Below are 23392 nucleotides of genomic sequence, written 5' to 3' on the forward strand. Positions count from 1 at the left end.
ATGTCAGATCGGCTTGAATGGTACAAAGTCTGTAGACATACCACTAGCTTTCTCCAAAGCATAGCACGCAATTTCCCAAGGCGGTCGTTCCAGCTTCGATGGGTCAATGTCGACAAGTGACTGGTTGATCAAGGGGTTGGAAGTTGCAGGGTTTTGGCCGTGCTGAGAGACCATCTCCGAAAGAGCAGTAAGTGCCAACTTGACTTCTTCATTCTGTCCAATAGAGGGTGTACTCCCGATCGCTCGTGCCAGCATCTCGCGAGCATAGTCTGACTGGCTATTGATAGAACTCTCGCCCTCGAATGGCGCGGGTGTGGGGGCTTCGACGAGGACACTTCCAGGACTCCTTGAAGGGCCAACTCGGCTCGACCGCGATTGGCTGCTGGATTCATGCGAGTCTTTCTGGAGGTCCAGACTGCCGAGTTTCGTTGCGAGACTGGCAAGAACATTCTCAATACCAGCTAAGCGGTCTTCAATTCTATCAATCTTCTTCTCGCTAAATCGAGTCAGCTCGAACAAGATTACTCAACGCCAGATCAGCACGATTCGATTGTTTGGCCGCGGGGCAAAGAACGGTCGACGGGTAAGGCTGACGCCACAAGCAGCGAGGTCCACTTTGGAAGCGGTTCAGACGTACTATTCTTCAGATATGTGAACCCTTTGTCGCTGCGCTTTCTGTTGAGGGGGAGCTGTTTTGCAAGCTGCACGAATCAGCGGCAACTTCAAGTTCAGGCCCAACAAATCATACTCAATTTGCTTGCTTTGCAGTTGGAACATGGCACGCCTCTGTCGCAACGTATCTTGCGTGTCCGGCAGGCATCGCACTAGATGTGGGTCGTCAATCTGGGCGCTGATCTGGGTGGCTGGCTCATGCGACTTACCGCACGCTTGGACATGGGCCCATCAAGCGACGCATCCATATCGTCGTCTTCCATATTGTCGGCTACGCAATCCGAGCCGCAGTATTCTACGCGTGGTGTGCAAGAGTGGCGGATATTGTGGACTTTATCGGAGCGCGGGCTTCTCGGAACCCGGGGCTGTGGGAACTATCAACGATGTCATCACTAACAGCAGAAATCTCGCACCGACAGGCAGCAGTCCAATATCTCACCAACTAAACCTTCCAGAGTGTCGAAGATACAGGGTTTTGAAGTCTAGATGCAGCATTCGGCCTCACCAGGCATCACTACGAAGAACGCGCGATCTCGTGACTGTGCCAAGGCCCGGGACTTGCCGATTGGCTCGCATTGCTCGTATCCCGCGCCATTTGGGAAATCTTCAGCCGCTTGCGACGCGCCCTCTGATCGCCCTTTTCACCGCGGATCCGGACTTTGCAAAGTCCGGCAAACATGAGCTATGTGCGCAACTTCGACGAGATGGCTTCAGATATCAATGTGGCGCACTGCAGTCCAATCGTCCAAGGACTGCAATACTCACCCCAAACATGTCGACGAGTAAAGAAATGGTCGACACGCCCGAGCAGCGCGCCAGCGATGACGTCAAGACAAGCAAGGCGCCGACAGTCAAAAGCGATGTCACGTCTGAAGAGCCAAAGGGTGGCATGGGTGGCTACGTCGTAAGTGTATTGAACAAATTAGAAGGAACACGATGCTCACGACATACCAGCGCATCTTCAAGTATGCAGATCGTACAAGCTGGATCCTCAACACCATCGCATTCGTTGCAGCCATCGCCGCTGGAACACTACTTCCGTTAATGTAAGAGACATGCACACATCACGATCTTTTGTCCCCTCCATCAATGTTCGAAACGTGGTGGCCTGGATGATTGCGCATTGCTATTGTTTCGTTCATGTGAAATGATAAACATCAATGGAAAGTTGTCCGGGCCTCACACTACGTGTCAAGGACGGTCAAAGATTCTCGCAAGACCTATCGTCGATCAATCAATAATCACACACTAACGGAATCCTCCATCACACAGGGATCTGGTCTTTGGCAAGTTCATCTCGACGTTCACTGGGTTCGCGACTGGCTCGATCACGCCAGCGCAATATCGTGCCGAAGTGAACAAATACACATTGTACTTCATCTACCTCTTTGTTGCGAAGTTTGGTCTCGTCTACATTCACTCGGTATGTGACTAACAAGCTACATCCGTGAAAGCATGCTCACGTTCGCAGGCATTTGTATCCATCGCAGCCATCCGCACCACCAAGGCCTTACGATTGGACTTCATCAAGAGTATTCTCCGCCAGAACATCGCATACTTCGACTCAGATGAAGCCGCTTCGGTCACGACACAGGCTACGACGAACGGAAACAATGTCAACAACGGTATATCGGAGAAGCTCACGTTGACCGTTCAAGGTGTATCGACCTTCGTCTCAGCATTCATCATCGCCTTCATCGTCCAATGGAAACTTACCCTGATAACGATCAGCATCGTTCCTACAATCATGATCGTTGTCGGTGTTTCCATCGGCATTGATACCAAGAACGAGAATCAATTGCTACCGATTTACTCCAAAGCCGGACAACTTGCGGAAGAGATTTTCGCGACTGTGCGCACGGTTCACGCGTTCTGGCTTCATCCATTGCTGTCCAGTAAGTATGACAAGCTTCTTGGCGATGCCCAGGAGGTTGGTATGAAGAAGTCCCCGAACTATGCCGTCATGTTCTCAGTCGAGTTCTTCTGCATCTATGCGGGCTATGGTCTGGCCTTCTGGCAAGGCATCCGGATGTGGGCCAGGGGCGAAGTCCAAGAGAGTGGTATGTGAAGCACCGACCTGGGTCGAATTGTTCCTCAGATCTACCCGATTGATACTATTATGTACTAATCCGTTGACAGGCGACGTGTTTACCGTCATCCTCGCTGTCATTGTCGCAGCAACCGCTATGACAACAATAGCACCTCAGATCATATCTCTGACGAAGGCCTCTTCTTCTGCCGACGAGTTATTCAAAACCATCGATCGGAAGTCCGAGATTGATCCCTTGAGTGTTGATGGCAAGGTGCCTAGCGTGTGTCAAGGTGTTGTCGAGATTCGAGACGTCAGCTTTGCCTATCCCGCTAGACCTGACATCACAGTCTTGAAGAGCTTAACGCTATCTGCGCCTGCTGGAAAGACTACAGCCCTCGTAGGAGCATCAGGCAGCGGCAAATCGACAATCATCGGCTTGATAGAGCGATGGTATGATCAGGCTAGCGGCGCCATATACCTCGACGGTACTGACATACGAGAGCTCAATCTCACCTGGCTACGTACGAATATCCGATTAGTACAGCAAGAACCAGTGCTTTTCTCCGGTACTGTCTACGAAAACGTCGCATTCGGCTTGTTCGGCACCGACAAGGCCAACTTGCCCGAGAGCGAGCAGCGAGCGCTCGTAGAGAAGGCCTGCAAGAACGCTTATGCCGAAGAGTTCATCGAGCGGCTGCCAAAGGTGAGCCATGTTGCTCCTCAGATACTTGCATATGGATTGTTAACGTTGAATAGGGTTATGACACGCAGTTGGGTGAGCGTGCTATGAACCTCTCGGGCGGTCAGAAGCAACGACTAGCCATCGCGCGCAGTATCGTCTCGGAGCCAACTGTCCTTCTCTTGGATGAAGCCACCAGCGCTTTGGACCCAAAGGCAGAGAAGATCGTACAGCAAGCACTTGAGCGTGTCTCTCAAGGTCGCACAACCATCGTCATCGCTCATAAGCTTTCTACCATTCGCAATGCCGACAACATCGCAGTCATGGCTGCTGGAATTGTGGTTGAACAAGGTTCACACGACGAGCTTCTCGCTGCTGGTGGTGCATACGCTCGTCTCGTCAGAGCCCAGGACCTCGGCCAAGCAGAGGGCGAAGAGCAGGAAGACCAAGATTTTGCCGCAGAGAAGATTGATCTAGTACGGACGCAGACTCAAGCATCCGCTATCGGCCAAGAAGCGAAAGTTTCCGACAAAGACAGCATCAATTACAACCTGGTGAAGTGTGCCTGGATAGTGCTCAAGGAACAGGGTGCCCTTTGGAAGTGCTTTCTCATATTGGGAATTGCAACACTAGCTGGAGGTAAGTTGTCAACTCGTTTCTTGTTCGACTGTTACTGACCTACCACAGGAGCGACCTACCCAGCTCAAGCCATCCTGTTCTCTCGCGTCGTCGAAGCCTTCCAACTGTCTTCCAAGAGGGCAGTAGAACAGGGCGACTTTTACTCCTTGATGTTCTTCGTTGTCGCAATCGGCAATCTTGTTGTCTATGGCGCTGTTGGCTGGGCCAGCAACGTTGTCGCACAGGTTGTCGCCAGGGTATACAGACGCGAGATCTTCGACCTTGTCCTCAAGCAAGACATGGCATTCTTCGACGATCAAGACAATGCAAGCGGCGCGCTCGCCTCCAAACTCGGAGCCTACCCTGACGCACTGCGCGACCTTATGGGCTTCAACCTGATGCTCATTTTCATCAACATCGTCAACATCGTTTCTTCCTCGATTCTTGCCATCGTGGTTGGCTGGAAGCTCGGTCTTGTAGTTGTCTTTGGAGGTAAGTATCACTTCTCAGTTCTCTCCAGTAATCGACACTGACTTGGCGCAGCTATGCCTCCAATCGTGTTTTCTGGGTACCTCAGGATTCGACTTGAATTCAAGCTAGAAGATCTTACGGGCAAACGTTTCGCCAGCAGCGCTGCACTCGCATCCGAAGCAGTCTCCGCCATTCGCACAGTCTCCAGTCTCGCGCTCGAAAGACACATCCTCGCCCGGTACGAAGATCGACTACGAGGTGTCGCAAGAGACGGCATCAAAGCTTTGGTGTGGACCATGTTTTGGTACGCACTGACGCAGTCCATCTCATTCTTGGCAATGGCCCTGGGCTTTTGGTACGGCGGCCGACTGATCAGCACGGGAGAATACACGACTACCCAATTCTTCACGGTCTTCATCGGTGTCATTTTCTCTGGAGAGGCAGCTGCAGCCTTCTTCTCTTACACTACGAGTCTCACAAAGTCGGCCACTGCGGCCAACTACGTTTTTCGGTTGCGGGCAATGAAGCCTGCAGTGCAGGAAGACGCATCAAAGCCGCCATTTGACGACGAGAAGGACAAGAGTCCAGCGCATATTGAGGTGCAAGACCTTGCTTTCGCGTACAAGTCTCGGACCCACGCCAAGGTCCTGGAGGGCATCGATATCGATGTCCGCCCCGGTCAATTCATTGCTCTCGTCGGCGCTTCAGGCTGCGGGAAGTCAACAATGGTTTCGCTCTTGGAGAGGTTCTATGATCCCGTTGCGGGGCGTATCACCTGCGATGGCGCTCCGTTGATGGACCTCTGTCCACGCAAGTACCGCCGAGGTGTGTCTTTGGTCCAGCAAGAGCCAGTCCTGTATCAAGGCTCGGTCCGGGACAACATCGCCATGGGTGTTGAAGTCGACGTGACTGACGCTCAGGTCGAAGCCGCAGCCAAGCAGTCGAACATATCCGACTTCGTTGCATCTTTGCCAAACGGCTTTGCGACGATGTGTGGTAGTAGAGGCACGCAACTATCGGGTGGGCAGCGCCAGCGTATCGCCATCGCCAGAGCACTCATCCGCGAGCCACGCCTACTGCTTCTTGACGAAGCTACTTCCGCACTGGATACTGAATCCGAGAGGGTAGTTCAGGCGGCGCTCGAGGAAGCGCAGAGTGGACGTACAACTGTCGCGGTAGCGCATCGTCTCAGTACTATCAAGGATGCGGACATGATCATGGTGTTCGCGAGGGGAAAGATTGTGGAAAGTGGCACACATCAAGAACTACTTGACAAGAAGGGTGTGTACTATGAGATGTGCTTGGGCCAAAGTATGGATCGGGCGGTCCCGACATGACGTTCGAAGCACGGCTCATCGTTTCCTCTTCATCTGCACTATGATCGTAAATAGAACCTTTGATAGACTTCGCGATACGTAATATACCCATCTTCAATATTCGACTTGAGGCTGCTGATGTCAATCTGGAAAACGTGCATCGTACGGTCGCCCGAGCATGAAATCCAGTTTGCCGACAGTTCGCGCCATGAAGCTATGACGTACTCCATGAGTGACTTCAGGTCCCACCTGGTGCCATAAGGCAAGTGAGCACGCGACAGTAGATGATGCGCGAAATGGCCTGAGGAGACGAACGTGTTGATGCAGAAGTTCAGCGGAGAAGCGGTGGCCCGCGGCCGGATCATGCTAATGCCTCGCTTATCGACCAGGGTCTTGCGCCACTCTCGGGGGCATCGTTCCTTCTTCCTCACCTCCCGAGGCCAGCGGTTGTACGTGCCTCACCACCCCCGAGGATTGCGATACCGACCGCTGAAGTACCTGACGCGACTTTTCCTTGCTGTTCTTCGTTGGCGCGTTTAGGTTTATCCCACCGTTGGATGAACGTCCGATGTACGCGTCTTTAGACAGCTCTGACGCGCGCTGGGCCCACGAAGCGCGTCATGGCTTTACTCTCGAGAACCACCGCCTTAACCCGCAAATTGCACGAAAAGACCGGCGTGTGGCTCTAACGACCCATATGCCGCCGCCGCGTGTGTGGAGGTGCTGAAGCACAACGCGATCCATCATCGTCAGGTCAAACCGCCAAGACGTCTCACGTATTCCCCGGGACCAATCGCAACCCGCGCAACCAAAGCTTCCTGGCCAGAGCATGTCTTAGCATCGCTCGTGTCAACAGTTTCATACTCTTTTCCTGACGATCGCACACTGTATACTGTGGCAGTAGGTGAGCCTTAGTTTCAAGGACAACAACGTTGGCCCAATAACAGAACAGCCGTTTCAATGGCATACTCCGCACCGCGCTGGGGATCAAGGTAGCCCCGAGCTGACCCACTGATTCGCGCTTTGGAGACGTTATGCGACTGAAGGTAATGACCCTGACGGCAAGCCCCCAAGCCGTCATCCCACATTGATAGCATTGGCGTCTCCATCTCCATTGCTTCACTTTCCTTTCCACTTCTTGACTGATGCGGATCATCGTTCCTTAGGAAGTCAGGTACTATTTTCATTTCTCCGTCGACCGGATACATTCATTTTCGGTTCTTAGTCCTGGGGACATTGTTTACTTTACTATAGTTTGTTGATGTTACTTGCGCGAGCGCAATTCAGCGTACATTTACTTAATACCTTTCATCATATCTACCATGGCTCGCTATCAGCTTCGACGACCATCGCCGGTCAAGATCTTCCCAAGACGCGTTCGTCGCGACGATCCTATCGCGAGTACGATGCCTGTCGCTGCGGGCGAGGAGGAGGAAGGTCCAGAGAGTCCAGACTCACCATTCAGCAGCCCATCTACAGTCGGCGGTGACATATCGGAGAGCGAGGACTCGGAATCCGAAGACGAGGAGGAGCCACCTTCGCCAGTACAGAGCGGTGCTACAGCGACATCCACGGGAAGGCCCGTCCAAACCCTCGGACCCGATCCAACTGCCGCTCCGTCAATGCCAACATCATCAGGAGAGAGTGATGCTGCGACTACGTCTGTACCTTCATTCACCTTCGGCGGCCCTTCTGGTGGTAACAACGCAGCACAACCTCAGATCACTGGCGAAACCACCTTGTCTACCGCCGTTCGCCCTACCATAACGTCAACAATCGTCAAGGAAGTCATGCCAACAGGGAACCCGGAGCGATCTTCGATGCCTCCGATATCTCTTACTTCGCCGCCCCAAAACACAGCTGAGCCAGAACTTGACGGAAACGCCGGTCCCCAGAGGCTGCCACAACGAGAACAAGAGCCTATCATGACTAAAGAGGCCATGACTGCAGCAATTGTCCTTGGTGTACTTGGTCAGTCATCGTCATTGTCGCTGCTATAGACCGTTGCTAATTGTTGAATAGGTGCATTAGCGCTGTTAGTTGCCGGCTTCGTCTTCATCAAGCGCCGGAAGCGGAGGCACAGTTACATTGACAAGGGTCCGCCGTTTGAGACGTTCAATCCATACGCGAACGATCACGTCCCACCCCCGGAGACTGCACATGTAGGCGACGCGTCTTCGATCTTCGCGCGCCTCAATGGCGGAAATGCCGGCGGAGCAACCGCTCATCTTACCCGCTCTACCGATCGCAGCAACACTCTCTTTGGCCCAGGTCCATACTCCCGCCCAGAGACCGTGTCCACAGAACGCTCTACCCGTGTACCACCAACGCCGAATCCTTTCGCAGATCCACCTCTCAACAAAGCGTACGATGTGTTGAACAACAGACCCCGGAGTACAACGCTCACGGATCGGGGAAGCTGGCAGCAGAATCCCTTCAAGAACCCCGAGAGCGAGCGATTCGATCCCTTCGGAGAGTTGAAGGAGAAGGCTAGAAGGGAGAGGTTGCGGTATGTGGAAGACGCGAGACGAGAAGCCGAGTTGAGGAAGCAGATGGAGCAGAAAGAAGCTATGGGACTTAGACCGGATGGTATACCGTGGAGCGGTGAGGCTGGGTACAGGTGATCGCTGGGACGAGTGGATTTGCACTTGATCGACTTTGAGATTTAACTTTAGCGAAAGCGAATCGTTTCCGCGACAACAATGGCACCTGTCAGATACCTCCCGTGTATACCTGGACGCCTTTGTACCATAGTCTGTCTTCGATTTAATAGCGTCCGATCGGTAATAATATCAAACAATATATCTTACATCCAAGTCGCCTATGCGAAGGGTGACTGTCAGATCCAAGAGGAAGAAACCCATTTATACTTGTCGCTAAAATTAACCCTAAGCAAAGGAGAGATCGCGTAAAGATAACAGGGACGAAATCATCTAGGCTAAAACAGCAGATAAACATGATCTACGCATCCTACGCATCTCATGCAAGAAAACAGATCTGATAAGATGTGCAGGACTACACTAGGATTAAGTGAGTAAAACTAGTAAGGCTTCCGGTCATGTAGGCTCCATGATGTTTGGTTGTCTCCTACGTTGATGCGTATGAGTCTCAAGCCATCAATCAATGACCACTACCATCCACCTACTTCCCACCCACCGCATCAGCCGGGCCATCAAAATTCGGATCCCTCGCATTCAACCCCTCATCATACTCAATCTCGACCTCCCTTTCAATCCCATCTTCATCGACCATCAACGCGCAATTCCTCTTGATCAGATTCCACTCCTTCTCATCATACGTCGTAGGCTCCGACGCGATGATCGTATGCTTGCCCATCGCACCAGCCTCACCAATCTCCCCTCCTGCATCCGCACTCCCGCCATCCTTACTATCCGGGTCACCAGGGAACTTCGTATTAAGCGTGCGACCCGCAAACTCAGACCAATAGAGACTGGGCGGCTGCTGCGAGACGTGGTTGCGGAAGCGGATGGCAAGCATTTTCGTTCCGTCTGTGGTGCAGAAGTTGAGGGAATTGGGCGTGTTGGCTTCACCCAGTGTGCGTTTTTGCAAAGTGAGGATTTGAACGACGGTCTTTTGCATGGCTTCGAGCATCTTCTTGAGGGGGTAGGGTTTCTCCCAGGCTTCTTTGGTGCTGCTGTTGGTTAGGTTGGTCATGTAAAGGGCGGCGGCGTGTTCGGAGTCTGTGCTGCCGAGGACGTTGCAGTAGGCGTCGAAGGAGAGAAGCGAGGTCATCTCGCGCCGGATCGACGAGAAGTTTGAGATGACGCCGTTGTGCATGAAGACGTGGCGGCCGAATACGAAGGGGTGGCTGTTCACTTGCGTTACGACGGACCCGCTTGTGGCGCGGATGTGGGCGAAGACGCATTGCGATTCGGTGTTGTGGCACAGGGATTTGAAGTTGAAGTCGTTGATGGGTGGGGATTGGGACTTGTAGAGTGCGGGGCGGGGGCCTGTGACGTGCTTAACGTAGGATGAGGTCGCTTCGGTGTACCCTGGGTGTATGTGAGCAGTTGTCAACTGACTGGTGGCATAATGCGTTTCGCATTCGTAAGTCTCGGAGTTTATGGAGATCACCCATATGATGGTGCACCCCAGTCAAGAGAAAGACTGGACAGGTGTGCTGAAGTCTACATTGCCCTACAAGGCGAGGTTTGTATACCAATTGAGGCAGTGTAGTCTCTTTAGGCTACTTTTTTACGAATGAAAAATTGTGCTTTACGGAAATAGATGTTCAGGTTTCCCCTTGAATGGAGTGGGTGCGTGACCGCTGTGAACATCGGTGCCGTGCCGCCATACAACAGGGAGCGTGTGTCATGATCTAAGAAAGGAATGTAGTACGTACAAGCAATGCCAAGCCCGTCCATGTTCAGTAATGAATTGCGCATACGCATCAGCTCATCTGGGGAGTCATCCAGATCCTTTTCCTCGTTATGTGGCAGTAGTTTCGGGAGATAGTGCTCAGAGCATTGCTTGCTGATGCTGTTGTCTGGCGTGATGAGGACGTCCGAGAGAAGGCATGGCTCCGTTGGGGAAATATATGCGAACCACCGACACATGGTGTTTAGTGCTCTCTGGCGTGTTCAATGTTGGTGTTTGTGAATATCAGAAATTCGCAAGGTCGATGAAGGCTTTATAGGTACGCAAGACTGGTGTGAACGCCTGCCCAAAGGGTCCGTTCTGAGATTGATGCAAGATGGGTCGCACAGCAGTATTCGAGGCGCAATATAGATGACGTGGAGCTTCGTTGTAGGCGCGATTTATAACAAGAACACTCGGAGGCTTGTGAGGGCACGTATCACAGCTGTGCAACGCCAGTTGGAGAGGGATCTTGGAGTAAGGAGATGCTCGGTGATAAGAAGTACTGGTTGAGGTTGCAAGGATGAGGAGAAAAGCGCGCGTGATGCCAGATGCGTGCAGAAATTAGACTCAAGATGCTGTTCAGGCTGCAAGAGGGACCTCGTGGCTGAGCTCGTGAGGCTGAGGTTCGTAAAGTGCAGGCGTAGCCAACGTATCATGGAGGGGTAGGAGGCAGGCGGCAGGAGCGGGGCAGATCGCTGCTAAGCCCCAGCTCAAGCTGCAAATAACTGTATCACGAAGCAGCTCTTGACTCATCGTTCTGCCCATTTTCGCTATGAGCACCCGCAAATGAAGTCCAAAGATGAGCGACATTAGGTGCTGGTAATGCGACCGCGTTGCTTGCGAAAAAGGCAAATATTCGTACTGCGACAAAACGAGCCTGCGATGTTAGTATGCTAGATTCAGAAAGCTGGTTTCTCCCAGGGGAATTTCAACAAGATCGTGAAGACGGTAGTCGTAGGTATTGCCTGGTTCTTGGCATACCGATAGGCATCCACAATGCCCAGTTGGAGACCCCTCTAGCTATAGCAGACTCATCAGGACTCGAACAGCCAACACCGAGAGAAGCTCAAGGCCGTGGACAGGAAGGGAGAAGATTCCTGTACTTGATCTTACAGATAGGTGCGCAGCCATGGCCGCTTAGTTCGATAGAAAAAGGTCCAAGGATGCTGGATTGATGACTGGGATCATGTAAAAGCCGCACATCCTTCGGTTCCTGCGTTCAATTCCAGGGTCCGTTCAGGAGCATCGCGGAACGGCGGGAGTGAGAGTGGGTCTGGGTCGAAAATGGAGACCTTTCGTCTCCACCAGCTGTAAACCGATAAGAAATGACTAAGACGAAGGGTCTTTGTTCCAAAGCGTGACTCGCTCCAAATGGTGTAGGCGCAGAGGAGTGAACAGCAACAATGGTCGAGAAATGTGTGTTACAACGCCGCGGAAAAGCTGTGATCGTCAGGATGGTGTTGTGGCACACCACCTAAAAGCGGCGGTAGAGATCTAGATGTGTGCATCGTAAGGCTTAGCGAAGAAGGAATGTACATGCAGCGGCACACAGCCTCGACGTATCGGCCACAGCGAGCCTGCGATCTGGAAGTGAATCGTCGATGATGATAGTTCGATAACAGTAAGCAGATCGGGTCGATAAGTTGTATGCTCTATAGGCCAAGACGTACGCCGCTGGACATCTCCAGCGCAAGGTGGTACTGTCAAGGTGATAGATGTCGTCTCCCAGGGCCGTCTGCTGTCCGCGCATCAATAGAGAGACGCAAACAAGAATACGTTGTCCTGCTCAGTCCATGCCTGTGAAGACGTATTGTGCGCTGTCGCTTCCTCTCTGAGTTTTGGCAGGACAGGCAGGAGCGACGAACCGACGACGAGCCGGCGCCGGAGTCGGAGAGGAGATTACCAAGCTGCTATCGTGACTTCCATTCTTCTCTTCACCTCCTACTCACTGAAAACACCTCAAGATCATTATTTCGCATCTCAAACGACTCGGGCTCCAATACATACACGACGCGATTGCCGCTCAGCCGACGATGGGGCACTGCCGAGAAGCCATTGCTTTTAGGCAAACAGCGACCGCACGCTGATGCGAGAGGCTGAGCGCTATCACCTTCGAGGCTTGAGCAGTGGGAGTGTTCCACAGAATATCTCCTGGGATTCGCTACTGCTGCGGATCTTCCAAGCTGTGCATAAGGCAACTTACCTGTAGGCAGATTCCACATTCCGACCCCAAGGCGCCGCGCTCTTTGCGACCACATTCAGACGGCCAGCGCAAAATGCCGAAGCAGACCCCAAGATGGCTATCAGTTTCATGTCGCACACGACTTCCATGGCAGACTGAGAAGGACCGACGTATGCCGCCTATTGTGCATTCAGAACTGTGTGCCGGCTGCAGCGTCCAGGGCACCCACGAGGGCCACCGGTACTTCTCACGCGCGATGCCGTCATCTGATTTGTACATGGCTCGGCTTCCCGCAATGCCAATCTCTCAACGTATCTAAGGCGGCGAACACGAATCAAGCACCGTGGCGTTCTTTCCTTGTTATCAGCCGAGAGCCGGTCCAGAGGCTTCGTTATGCGGCTCCCATGCTTGGAGCTGGCGGCATCAGACGACCTGTTTCTCACAAAAGATGCGAGCTGTCAGCCGCAAAGCGCCACGCCAGAAGCAATCGCGCCCGACCCCAGAAACCCACGAGCTTGGTGTGACAAATGGCCCGCTACCTGTTGTTCGCATCGCCATGCTCGCATGCAGCCACTCGCCAGCACCGGAGGCCCGCCACGCTGGATTACGTTCCCTTAACTGTCTTTGAACGGCGAGGGACCTGGGCCCTGGTCGCCCACCCCAGTGCTTAACCCAGGCGCGCTTGCCCATGGGCGAACAAGGTGTTTCCGCTGCGTCGCTGAGCCAGGCTTGGCCAGGCCGGCGCAGTAGGGTGGTGCCGTCGACGCCGCTACTGAGGGAAGGCGCATCTCCATTCGCGTGCGACAAAACGAGCGGGGTCGCTACGCAGCAGTGCAGCCGGGGTGGGTTGAAAACTCTGTACCGTCGAATCCCATGCCCAGAATTGCGGTACATGGACTACGCCCCAGAGCGTTAGTCGTCGCCGGTCGCCTAGCGCCCCACCAAACCTCTTTGGACTCGTAGTGGCATCGCAGCGCTCACCACCGAGAGGATCCACAGACAGGGCACACTGGGTGTGCCGCGCCTGTCCTCCGTATAAGTACCGCGCCCTTTACCCCCAGGGTCCTGGTTCTGATCAAGGGCAATCTCACTTCCTCTACCAAGTTGTAGCCTTCCTTCCGTTCACTGGCTTCCAGTGCAACTCATTTTGTCGTAGCTTTTGCTGCTCCCCCACGCGACTGATAGTCGATCCCTCCCCCAAGCGTCGACTCCAGAGCGACAAACCCCATACCAAAGCGACTTTCCATACGCGACAATACTCCCTTGCGACAATTCCCTTTTTGCCTAAAGCGACAAACCCCCCATTGCAACCATGGCCGAAGACAAGAAGTATTCTGGAGAGTACGTCCGCGAGGCGTATCCTGGTGACGATATCCAACATGGCCAGATGACCGACAACTCCGACGACCTGCAGCGTCACCTTGGTAACCGCCAGATTCAGCTCATCGCTATTGGTGGTTCCATTGGTACTGCTCTGTTTGTGTCAATCGGTGGTGCTCTCAACAAGGGCGGTCCCCTCGGTCTACTCCTCGCATACACTGGATACTCTTGCATCATCGCTCTCGTGAACAACGCCATGGCCGAGATGGCCAGTTTCATGCCTGTCTCCGGAGGCTTCATCCGAATGGCTGGAAAATGGGTTGATGAGTCCCTAGGCTTCATGGCTGGCTGGAACTTCTTCTTCTACGAGGCTCTGCTGATCCCGTTCGAGATCACGGCCCTTAACATTGTGCTGCGGTTCTGGAGAGATGATATTCCAGTCGCTGCTGTCTGTGCGGGCGTCATTGTCCTATACGCGTAAGACCTACCAGTTTGCCCTAAGGGTAGTATCCTATGTAAGGGACAAGAACTAATCGCTTTTAGTGCTTGCAACATCTTGGCTGTAAAGGCTTACGGTGAAGCTGAATTCTGGCTCTCCGGAGGCAAGGTTCTGCTGATCCTGATCCTCTACTGCTTCACCTTCATCACCATGGTCGGAGGTAACCCCCAGAAGGATGCTTACGGTTTCCGACACTGGCGCGACCCGGGCCCAATGCCCGGCGGCAGCTCCCTTGATCGTTTCGAAGGCTTCCTCGGCTCCCTTTGGGCTGCCTCCTTCTGCATTGTTGGTCCTGAGTACATTTCCATGGTCTCCGGTGAAGCCAAGCGCCCACGTGCCTACATCAAGACTGCATTCAAGACAGTTTACTTCCGATTCGGTGCCTTCTTCATCCTTGGCGCTCTTTGCGTCGGCGTTGTTCTAGCCTACAACGACCCAGAGCTCGTCAGTGTCTTGGAGGCAGGAGAGAGCAGCGCTGCCGCGTCTCCCTACGTCATCGCCATGAAGAACCTCAACATTGGTGGCCTTCCCCATCTCGTCAACGCCCTCTTGATCACGAGTATCTTCTCTGCCGGAAACACATACACATACTGTGCGACTCGCAGTCTGTACTCGCTCGCGATCGAGGGCCGCGCTCCTAAGTTCCTGCGCAAGTGCACTAAGAACGGTGTTCCTATCTACTGCTTTGCGGTAGTCATGATCTTCCCGTTCCTGTCCTTCCTCCAGCTGTCTTCCGACTCCGCCAAGGTCCTGACCTGGCTCGTCAACATCATCACCGCCGGAGGTATCATCAACTACATCGTCATGTGCGGTACCTACCTCGCATTCTACAAGGCTTGCAAGGTCCAGGGTCTCGACCGTAAGACCCTCCCTTACTGCGGTTACTTCCAGCCCTACGGTACCTGGTTCGCGCTATGCTTCGAAATTTGCGTTGTATTCGTGTACGGTTACAGCACCTTTGTGGGAGAATTCTCCATCGAGTCTTTCTTCACATACTACACCATGGTTGGTGTTGCTCCGATCCTGTTCGTGTTCTGGAAGGTCCTCAAGAGGACGAAGTGGCTGAAGCCCCATGAGGTTGACCTTGTCTGGGATGCTCCTCTCATCGACGCCTACGAGGCCTCCTTCATCACACCGCCTGTCGGCTTCTGGACCGAGATGCTTCAGCTCATCGGACTGAAGCGCAACGTCCCCGTGGACAAGCGTGCTGTTTGAATTGCTTTCAGCGAATCAGCGAAACCTGTATAGCAGAGATGTTCTGCCACGATCTAACGTCATTGGATAGATTTTCTACCGCCAGAAGCCTATGAGCATTGGCTGCGCTTTTACATAAATCAATACCCATTCATTCTGCGAATCTCGAGCAATAGCGACTTGCGAATGATGACCGACCTCCGCTATACCCATGCGACAAATAGCGAGGCGGAGAAAGATACCCAAGCGACAACATGCATTGAGCTTCGACTGTGATGTCTTAATTGTGGCATCCGCTGCAATAGCCTAAGCGACACTGCTAAGACGATTATCCAACGCGACACATCCGTACGAGGCCTCCCACGCGACACTACTATTATTGGCAACGCCGGCGGTACGTCTGTTGTCACCCGCAGGCTTACCTAGCATCATACGGTCCGAGACGGTTGTTGCTTTGTCTCACTAAGGCACGGTCGCAATTACCTCTCAACGTCGATCGACATTTCGCCTGCGTGGATTGAATAGAGCAAGATAGGTATCTGCAGCTTCTACTCCATCTATCTAGCCTCCGAAGAGTCGCCCGAATTCACACGCGCGCATCGAAGAAACATATTAAAGCGCTTGGCAATGCTTTCCGAAAGTTTCTCCGCTATTGCTGCGATGCGCGCCAGCCCACCATATCTGCCTCGATGCGCCTCGCGTCAGCCCCCGCGTACGCCACTATCAACCCGTATCAGTTCACCAACACCCATGCACGCAGTTGCCTGCATCGAAGGGTGGTCAATGTTTACAGGCTGGATCTGAGGCCTTAAGACCCAGAAACTCGGTCGTGAGGTGGGCCTAATGTCTTACATGTCTTATCGCCAGATTTTCGGCGCAGCTGCAGACATCCTTGACAAAAGACCGCGGGAAAACTTAAGTTCTCGAGGCAGACAGCCACTGATTCGCTCGGATCATAGATCCTATGTGCATCTACGTGACCGTGCCTCGAACGCTGCAACACCATTGAGCTTATCTCGGACCTTCGACTAAGGGAAGACGACACCTCAGGCCATCTCCAGCCATGTTCGCGTCGGTGCGCGATATATAACATCGCTCTTTACATCCCAAAACGTTCAACTGATCCCGTCGCCAGCATCCCGGTACCGCTGGTGGCGCACCGCGATCCCGCCTACACCACGCCTCCGGGTTGACGCATTGGAGCCTCCCACTGCCGCGAACACACTATTCATGCTGGTTCACGTCGTTTTGGCTCGATGTCCGTACCTTGCAGGACCTTCTCCGCAATTGATAACGTGTGGATTGTCTAACCGGGATTGCCAGACGGCTCCATCTTTCCCCGCATTGTTCACATCGTGGACTGATCATGTTATTGGATTTACGGAAAATGGATGACTGAAGACCAAGCTTCATCTAAGACTGCGGAACCGCGATACAGGTCTTGGACGCTCTATCTCTTGGTATCAACGTGGGATACTGGATCACATCGCAGAAAGAGGTAATATGGAGCAGTTGTCGCGTATTGACCATCGTAGCTGACAGACTGAACAACGCGGTCCTTCCCCGTCGGAAAACACTTTCCTTGTGGAATCGCAACACCCGGACATGCTTTACTTGGCGGAGAAACGCCCAGTATGGAATTAACACATGTGATCATCGCTAGACATGCGCTATCTATCAATACCCCCGAGACCGTGGTACGGTACACGTTTCTGACGTTGCGCTGTCGCGAGCCAGACGCCCGTCATGTGGAAGGGTACCACTGGAGTCTTACGGTACGCTACCGCGGTTCGTATGCGGTACGCTTGCGGCTCGAGATATCTCCGTGGGCGATCTGACGTAGGATGGTTTGTCTAGATCCACCGGTGCTGTCATCCTCCAGTTGAAGATGGGTGGACGGTAGTAGTAGTGTACCTGTGAGTATAGCGGCCCTGAGATTTTTGACCCGGCGTAGAATGCGAAGCATGCCAGACTGTGTAACTCGGGCTGGATCATATGCTTTTCTATAGATTGATAGCTCGTTCGGTCTCGCCCTGTAGCATTGATGAAGCCATGTGCGATCAAGGCCGCAGAACTCCTGTAGATAGTCTTCATCTACTGGGGGATGGATGCTCAGATTATCTTCACAATCACTTCCGTAGACCGCATAAGAATCAGACATCCAGTTTGATAACAGTGTTTCTACCAATCCGACGTCTGCCATCTTACGCCTTGTCATGAAGCACAGATATCTTTGTCTACTCGCAAGCTATGCCACCCTCTCGCTTGACATTCCGTGCGATACCAGTTTCATAGCCATGCCCCCAACAATTGATTGATATCTCCCAGCCTCGTCAGAAAAACAAATGTATCGCACTGCTATCTCCCCGAGTGCTATTGCCTGCATACCACAACACCATCCCCATTTCCTCAGCCTCACCACGTGCAACCAACCGCGCTAACACCCCATCCGGCCCGTCAACCCACTCGGCCCTTCACCCAACTTCGCCCCCCGAAAATCGGGCCGAATACCTCCACGCACACCAACTTCGCTTGCGTCCACGTGCGCTCTGGCCAAGAACATTGGCTGGATGCCCAACGCAGCCACGCCTTTTCTCACTCGTCGCAATACCTTGTGCGACGTAAATAATAAGGCCGAGTCTGGGGTAGATCAACGGGACAAGAAAGTCGTCTTCGACATGACATCATGCGGAGAGAAATGTCGTAGGGTATGGGTGAGACTGCTGCTGCTGCGGCGTGGCGTGGGACCGGAGTTGTGCCGAAGTATATCCTGGGGTACGTACTCGTAAGACGAACCACCGGGTGTTGAGGTCTTTATCTTTCACCGCGGGCGGTGGATTGCGTGTGAAACCCCGGGGTGCTCGTTGCAGTATGGTGTTGACGTCCGGGCTTCGATATGTCCGCCGTTGGTGTTTTGTGGAGGTCGCATGCCATATCTGCACCTTCCTTCCGTACTAGCCAATCCTACAGTAATGTCTGACGTGGAAATACTGTTCCTCATCGAAAGCCGTACAACTGCCCTGTAGCTTCCTGCATATCCACAGTATTCAGCGTAATCCGCGGTCTGGGATCCTTGATGCGCGTGAAGATTTCGAAAACGAAGTGCGAACCCAGTGTGAGAAGTAGACAAGGTATGACGAGGCGGCTGAATATGCGACCCCACAATATCCGTTCTTCTTGTACCTTCTTCTCTTTCAGGTACTCCTTTTCTTCCGTGGTACTAGTTGTTTCCAAAGGTATCGATCCCGCTTCTAAAATGGTTCTGTAACTCAGACGACCGAGCCAGATGTGCCATCCTAGTAGCATAGTCGCAGCGGCGGCTATGCTCATCCATGAGGTCGTCGCATACGGTGATTGCGCTCTTCGACCCAGTAGTTCGTATATCTCGTCTAGGCCTTGTACCGCGCGGTGCATGGTAAGTGGAACGAAGAGCATAGCTGCTGCGAGCGCGACGACTTCTAAGCCGCGCATGCTGAGGCGTTTGAGAAATGTTGTTTCGGCCTTGCGGACGTGCCAATGCGAAAGTAGAGATAAGAACTCATGTGTGCGCGGGTGTGTGGTTGACATTGTTAAGAGCATGGCGATGGGTTTGGTCGTGTCCTTTGGTGAATGTCTGGCGGGCGCGGTGATGAGGTTTAAAGATAAGAATAAGTTTGGGTGGCGGCAGCAATGGCGATATGATGCTGCAGGTTGCTAGCCACGAGCAAGTTTCGTGAGAAGCTTCGATATGGTGGATCGACGGTGTCCTGCGGGATTCGCGTCGTTGTCGTCGTTGTTGCTGTCTTTGTCCGGGGCTTCCCTTCCAAGGTCCCTCTTCGTTTGTAGGTGTCTTGACGCAGCGCTGTGTCGCAATGGAAGTATCGACTCCTACTTCTTTCCCTTCACGTCTTTTGGCTCCCTTCAATCGCTACTTCAATGTCAATTCGAATTGCCTCCGCCCCTTTCTGTCGCGTCCTTCGCCCGAGTATGACGACTTTCCCACGCTCTTGGCTCTGCGATCCGCACACCAGGCGCAACAAGAATCACAGCGATGCGCAACCCGTCCTCGACTCAATTGTTACTTCCTGCTCAGTCTGTCTGTCGTCGCCAGCAAAGTTCCCCTGCGCTGAACCACACGTCGCGAAAACCACGTTGCGCGATCAACCTCGGCACTTCGCGTCGTATCCTCGTAAACCCGCTGAACGTAAAATCGGTGCCAAGCCCCTTTTTCGCACAGTCCCTTACCGCTCTTCCTTAGTGCAGATCTTATGCCGTGCCGTCCGCAACAAAGATTCTCGCACTTGCAAGCGCTCGTACAACAATAACGGTTCCGCGTGCAGACGTCGTGTAACAGGGGAAAAAGGAATAGAGTTGGATGATGATGCTTACAACCACGTAGCCGTCCTCGGGAGTCTTACCAAGTCTACGCCTTGTGATCCGCACTGCGCCGCAGCCAGCAGCAAGTAGGCTGCCTTGCTGAGGGGCGAGGTAAGCGTTAAGGGTTGCCCCGCATCTGCAGCCTTGCGTCGCTAGCTGTTTAGCCTCGTGTTGTGATTGGTGCCCGGGCAGAAAGCGTGCCTGTGGCTGGTTGAGAGTATGAGATGTGGAGATTGGAGTTACGATGCGAGAGGAAGGTGAGTACCTAATGGATTGAGATGATTCGATATTTGGGTAATTGAGATGCTATGATGTGATAGTCATTCCAGAACCATTGCTTCTGCCCGATGCGGAATTGTGCTGGCTTTATGAGGTACACGACGGCGAGGAAATAAAGGATATAAAATGTCTAAAAGTAATGGCTGACTACGATCTACGCTTTTTAAGCGCAAAACGAGAATAAGAAGCTAGACTGCAAAACTGGAGGTTCGCAAGGCGCTGCGACTGGAATTCAAAGAGTACAGAACACCGACAAAATGCACGCTAAACTATCAATTCATCCACCACATATGCGCGACGAATGCCATGACAATAGAGATGATCAAGCGCCAGGCCCATGATTCTCAAAGCTAACAGCCCTTGCACGCATCGGTTGCTGCAATCCAGCATCACCATATCCCCTCCCTTCATAATCGTTTTCAGTCATCACGCCCAAGCTCTTCCAAGTAGCCTTCTCTCTCAGGTCACGATCCTGGTTATTGTTACCGTATAAGCTGGGTGTACTGGCTCGCTGAACCGTGATACCAATGCCTAGCCCTTGATTCCTGGGTAAAGCACTGGTAGGCGTGTTTTCGTACGAGAAGTCAGCCGTGTTTGCCCTGCCGTGGCCATGCCCTGCGTGGTTGCCTTCACCTTGGAGTGTGGCTTCACTGTCAACCGCTGGGCCAGGACTGTGACTTAGCATCCTAGCCTTGCCGTTTGATGGACCTGTGACAAAGTCGCGGGGCTGAGGCGGCGAGTCTGCGAATGGTGTATACGCGGTTTGGACTCTGTTCAAGGGAGGTGTTGGTGTGACTTCGGCTGCGAGGCGCACCTTTGGGTGTGCCGCTGGGGCTTGGTGCGCGGCTGGGTTATTTTGATATGAGACCACCAGTTTCATTGTCGTCGCTATCGTTGTTCAGGGTCCTGTTACCCCATGAGATATCGCGGTTGTGCGAGTGACGGGGATGGCGGCTGGTGTATTGTGCGACGATAAGTAAGATGTTGTCAAAAAACAGTACTGGCAAAGAAGTTAGCATATGGTCTCAGTCTTTCGATCATAAATGCGGAGGACACTTACCTGCAGCAAAGAACAGCACCACCATGGGAATCATCCAATGACTCCCCTTGAACTTGAAACCACTGGTGGTCTTGTCCGCAATGACGACAGAGATTCCGAGTATAATAAGCGTAAAGCCGACAACAACTCTGTTGATGATCTCGCCAAACTCATACTTCGTCTTGTGGATCTTGTTGAACCAGTACATGATCGCGAGCACCAACAATAGACAACCTGCGCCGATGAAGAACTGCATGGTAGTAGTGTTGAAGACATCAGAAACGGCGTCTAGCTTGTTCCGCGGACTAGCTATAGTCGCGGCAACGGCGTTGAGCTTCGCCAGAGATTCATAATGTGCCTCGTACACGAAGACTTGCGCCCTGTCGAACATATGACGGGTGACGTCGCCGGTTCGATTGTTCCATTCGTCTGATTTGAAGCCGTGTGTTGCAGTGTAATTCTCTATCGCAGTGAAGTTCATGTTCCAGTTGTATGTAGTGTTCCAGGCTTTGCTCTTAAATCTCCCGTTGATAGCGTTCATGCTCTGGTTGAGGTAGTCGATGTAGCTGCCGGTGTCGGAGTAACCATTGGCTGGATCGTAGTAGTTCTCGGGTTTAAAAGACCAAATCCACTTGAGAGCTTGCACGGCTGAGTTCCACACGATGAAAGAGGTGTTTCCTTCGACGCAGAGGAGGATTGCCGAATGCAGTGGATAGTGTAGCAGAGCCCATACTTGTTGGCGCACGGTTCCGAAGCGGTCATGGGAAAGCTGATCAAAGTATAGCATCCAGAGGAGATACTAAAGTCTCATATTAGTATTGCTGTCGGGACATGGGGGTTTGTTTGCATACCAAGAGAAGAATGGCCGCGATGACAGTTCCAATTTCACTCATGTTGTTGCTCGTTTGGCTTTTGGTAACACATGCTACGCTCTTGACCATTCCGATGATACCCTCCCCAATGATGATGAGCGTAAGGAGTTGCAGCCGCTCCGCTAGATGAGTGTACTTGAAACTGATGATGCGCCATATCATGGCGATGAGAAAGATGAGAAGACCTTCAATGATGGATATCATGACCCTACGCATTCTGTTAGTCTAGAAACCGAACGCGGAGTACACTACATACCATGCGAGTTGTTCCTCAAGACCAACACGGCCCTTGGGAAATACAACCATGGTAACGGCATAGCATATCGCTGCAGCACCATGTACACCTGCACTGAGCCCTAACGGAATCAATGTCTGGCGGAACATGCGACCTTGCCACATAACTACGGCGTATTGAACAGCGATTGCGATTCTGCCGATGACAAGCACGATAGCAAAATTCCGGTAGGATTTCTCGACACCGCTGGTGCTGTACTTGTCGAAAACGGGGCCGGCATACACAAAACCTGTGAAGATGCCGAACTGTATGGCTTTGTGAAAACGGTTCCAGACGCAGTCGATGCTGAAGCGCACGTCGAAAAGTGTGACGCTCAGCCACGTAAACCACATTAGCGTGAACAGCTTGATGTAATTGATGAGTGCTAGTAGTCTGTTAGCTAGTGCATCCAAGTTTTTAGAGCTCTACATACATTCTGCGTCGGTATGCTGATGCATAGCTGTAAAGTACGCAAGATTCGCAACGAAGAAGAGATCGTAGAAGAGCTCTATTGTACTGGCTTCGGTATGTTGTTTGTAAACGATGATATTTCCGCGACTTGTCCTGCCATTCCCAGCAAATGTAGCCGTGCCGTTCGAACTGTCGAGTGTGCTTGTGTGGGTGTTGACCTTCTCCAAATCTGAAGAGTTACCCGATACTACTTCGAGGACATCTTCGTTGATCGGACTTGCAAGTAGAGGCAGATAAGTCCTGTCTTTCCCATGCGCTGCGTGAGTACTGTTGTGACTGCCGGTAGTCTTCCGTCGTAAACTGAAATAACGTGCAAGGTCCATGATGAAACAAATGGAAGAAACTGATGATCGTGGGTGGTGGTATGACTGGATTGATGAGAGAGCTGGGCATTAAGGCAGCTACAACACCTGAACATATATACAAGACGCCGGCTACGAGGATGTTGCTTCGTGACGGTGAAACACCTGGTCAGACCGCGTCGGTCCGTAATCGACGACGGGTAGCAGTAAGGCCATCGCTGTATGTCATAAGCCTTCGCCCCATAACATGGCCAATTTAAGAGTAGCATGGCTGTGGTGGAAAGCTTAAGTGAGCCATCTGTACCGAACGATCGTTTAGATCTTATATATGGGGGGCCGTTAGGTCCTAGTGTCACGCTTCTAGAAGCAATGCCAGTGAGGCGCAGGCAATGGAAACCGCGTTGTGTCAACGGAGAGGCTTGCATAAGAGCGAATG

At 52.6% G+C, this 23392-nt stretch overlaps 7 protein-coding genes across 7 annotated transcripts; 3 read left to right on the plus strand and 4 right to left on the minus strand.

The window, feature by feature from the left end:
• Positions 1-3: 3 nt before the first annotated feature.
• On the minus strand, positions 4-935 carry J4E86_003970 (uncharacterized protein; the record flags this gene model as incomplete). Its single annotated transcript, XM_051444518.1, has 3 exons — positions 4-496; positions 638-855; positions 882-935. 3 exons carry the CDS (start codon positions 933-935, stop codon positions 4-6), a joined length of 765 nt encoding a protein of 254 aa, XP_051304143.1.
• A 509-nt stretch (positions 936-1444) lies between these two features.
• Positions 1445-5809, plus strand: J4E86_003971 (uncharacterized protein; the record flags this gene model as incomplete). The annotated part of the gene is made up of 8 exons (XM_051444519.1): positions 1445-1576; positions 1627-1718; positions 1945-2095; positions 2144-2732; positions 2812-3407; positions 3461-4022; positions 4071-4493; positions 4545-5809. The coding sequence occupies 8 exons, from the start codon at positions 1445-1447 to the stop codon at positions 5807-5809; spliced, it is 3810 nt and encodes a 1269-aa protein (XP_051304144.1).
• A 1301-nt stretch (positions 5810-7110) lies between these two features.
• On the plus strand, positions 7111-8412 carry J4E86_003972 (uncharacterized protein; the record flags this gene model as incomplete). The annotated part of the gene is made up of 2 exons (XM_051444520.1): positions 7111-7759; positions 7811-8412. 2 exons carry the CDS (start codon positions 7111-7113, stop codon positions 8410-8412), a joined length of 1251 nt encoding a protein of 416 aa, XP_051304145.1.
• Positions 8413-8929: 517 nt separating this feature from the next.
• Positions 8930-10365, minus strand: J4E86_003973 (uncharacterized protein; the record flags this gene model as incomplete). Its single annotated transcript, XM_051444521.1, has 2 exons — positions 8930-9801; positions 10152-10365. The coding sequence occupies 2 exons, from the start codon at positions 10363-10365 to the stop codon at positions 8930-8932; spliced, it is 1086 nt and encodes a 361-aa protein (XP_051304146.1).
• A 3297-nt stretch (positions 10366-13662) lies between these two features.
• Positions 13663-15384, plus strand: J4E86_003974 (uncharacterized protein; the record flags this gene model as incomplete). The annotated part of the gene is made up of 2 exons (XM_051444522.1): positions 13663-14147; positions 14214-15384. The coding sequence occupies 2 exons, from the start codon at positions 13663-13665 to the stop codon at positions 15382-15384; spliced, it is 1656 nt and encodes a 551-aa protein (XP_051304147.1).
• Positions 15385-18317: 2933 nt separating this feature from the next.
• On the minus strand, positions 18318-18834 carry J4E86_003975 (uncharacterized protein; the record flags this gene model as incomplete). The annotated part of the gene is made up of 2 exons (XM_051444523.1): positions 18318-18327; positions 18377-18834. The coding sequence occupies 2 exons, from the start codon at positions 18832-18834 to the stop codon at positions 18318-18320; spliced, it is 468 nt and encodes a 155-aa protein (XP_051304148.1).
• A 2015-nt stretch (positions 18835-20849) lies between these two features.
• J4E86_003976 (uncharacterized protein) lies at positions 20850-22977 on the minus strand (the record flags this gene model as incomplete). Its single annotated transcript, XM_051444524.1, has 5 exons — positions 20850-20998; positions 21059-21836; positions 21889-22117; positions 22166-22568; positions 22617-22977. The coding sequence occupies 5 exons, from the start codon at positions 22975-22977 to the stop codon at positions 20850-20852; spliced, it is 1920 nt and encodes a 639-aa protein (XP_051304149.1).
• Between the last annotated feature and the right edge of the window lie 415 nt (positions 22978-23392).

The sequence above is a fragment of the Alternaria arbusti genome, assembly GCF_024043155.1.
Source record: "Alternaria arbusti strain BMP 1465 chromosome Unknown scaffold_4, whole genome shotgun sequence".
NCBI classification, from domain to species: domain Eukaryota; kingdom Fungi; phylum Ascomycota; class Dothideomycetes; order Pleosporales; family Pleosporaceae; genus Alternaria; species Alternaria arbusti.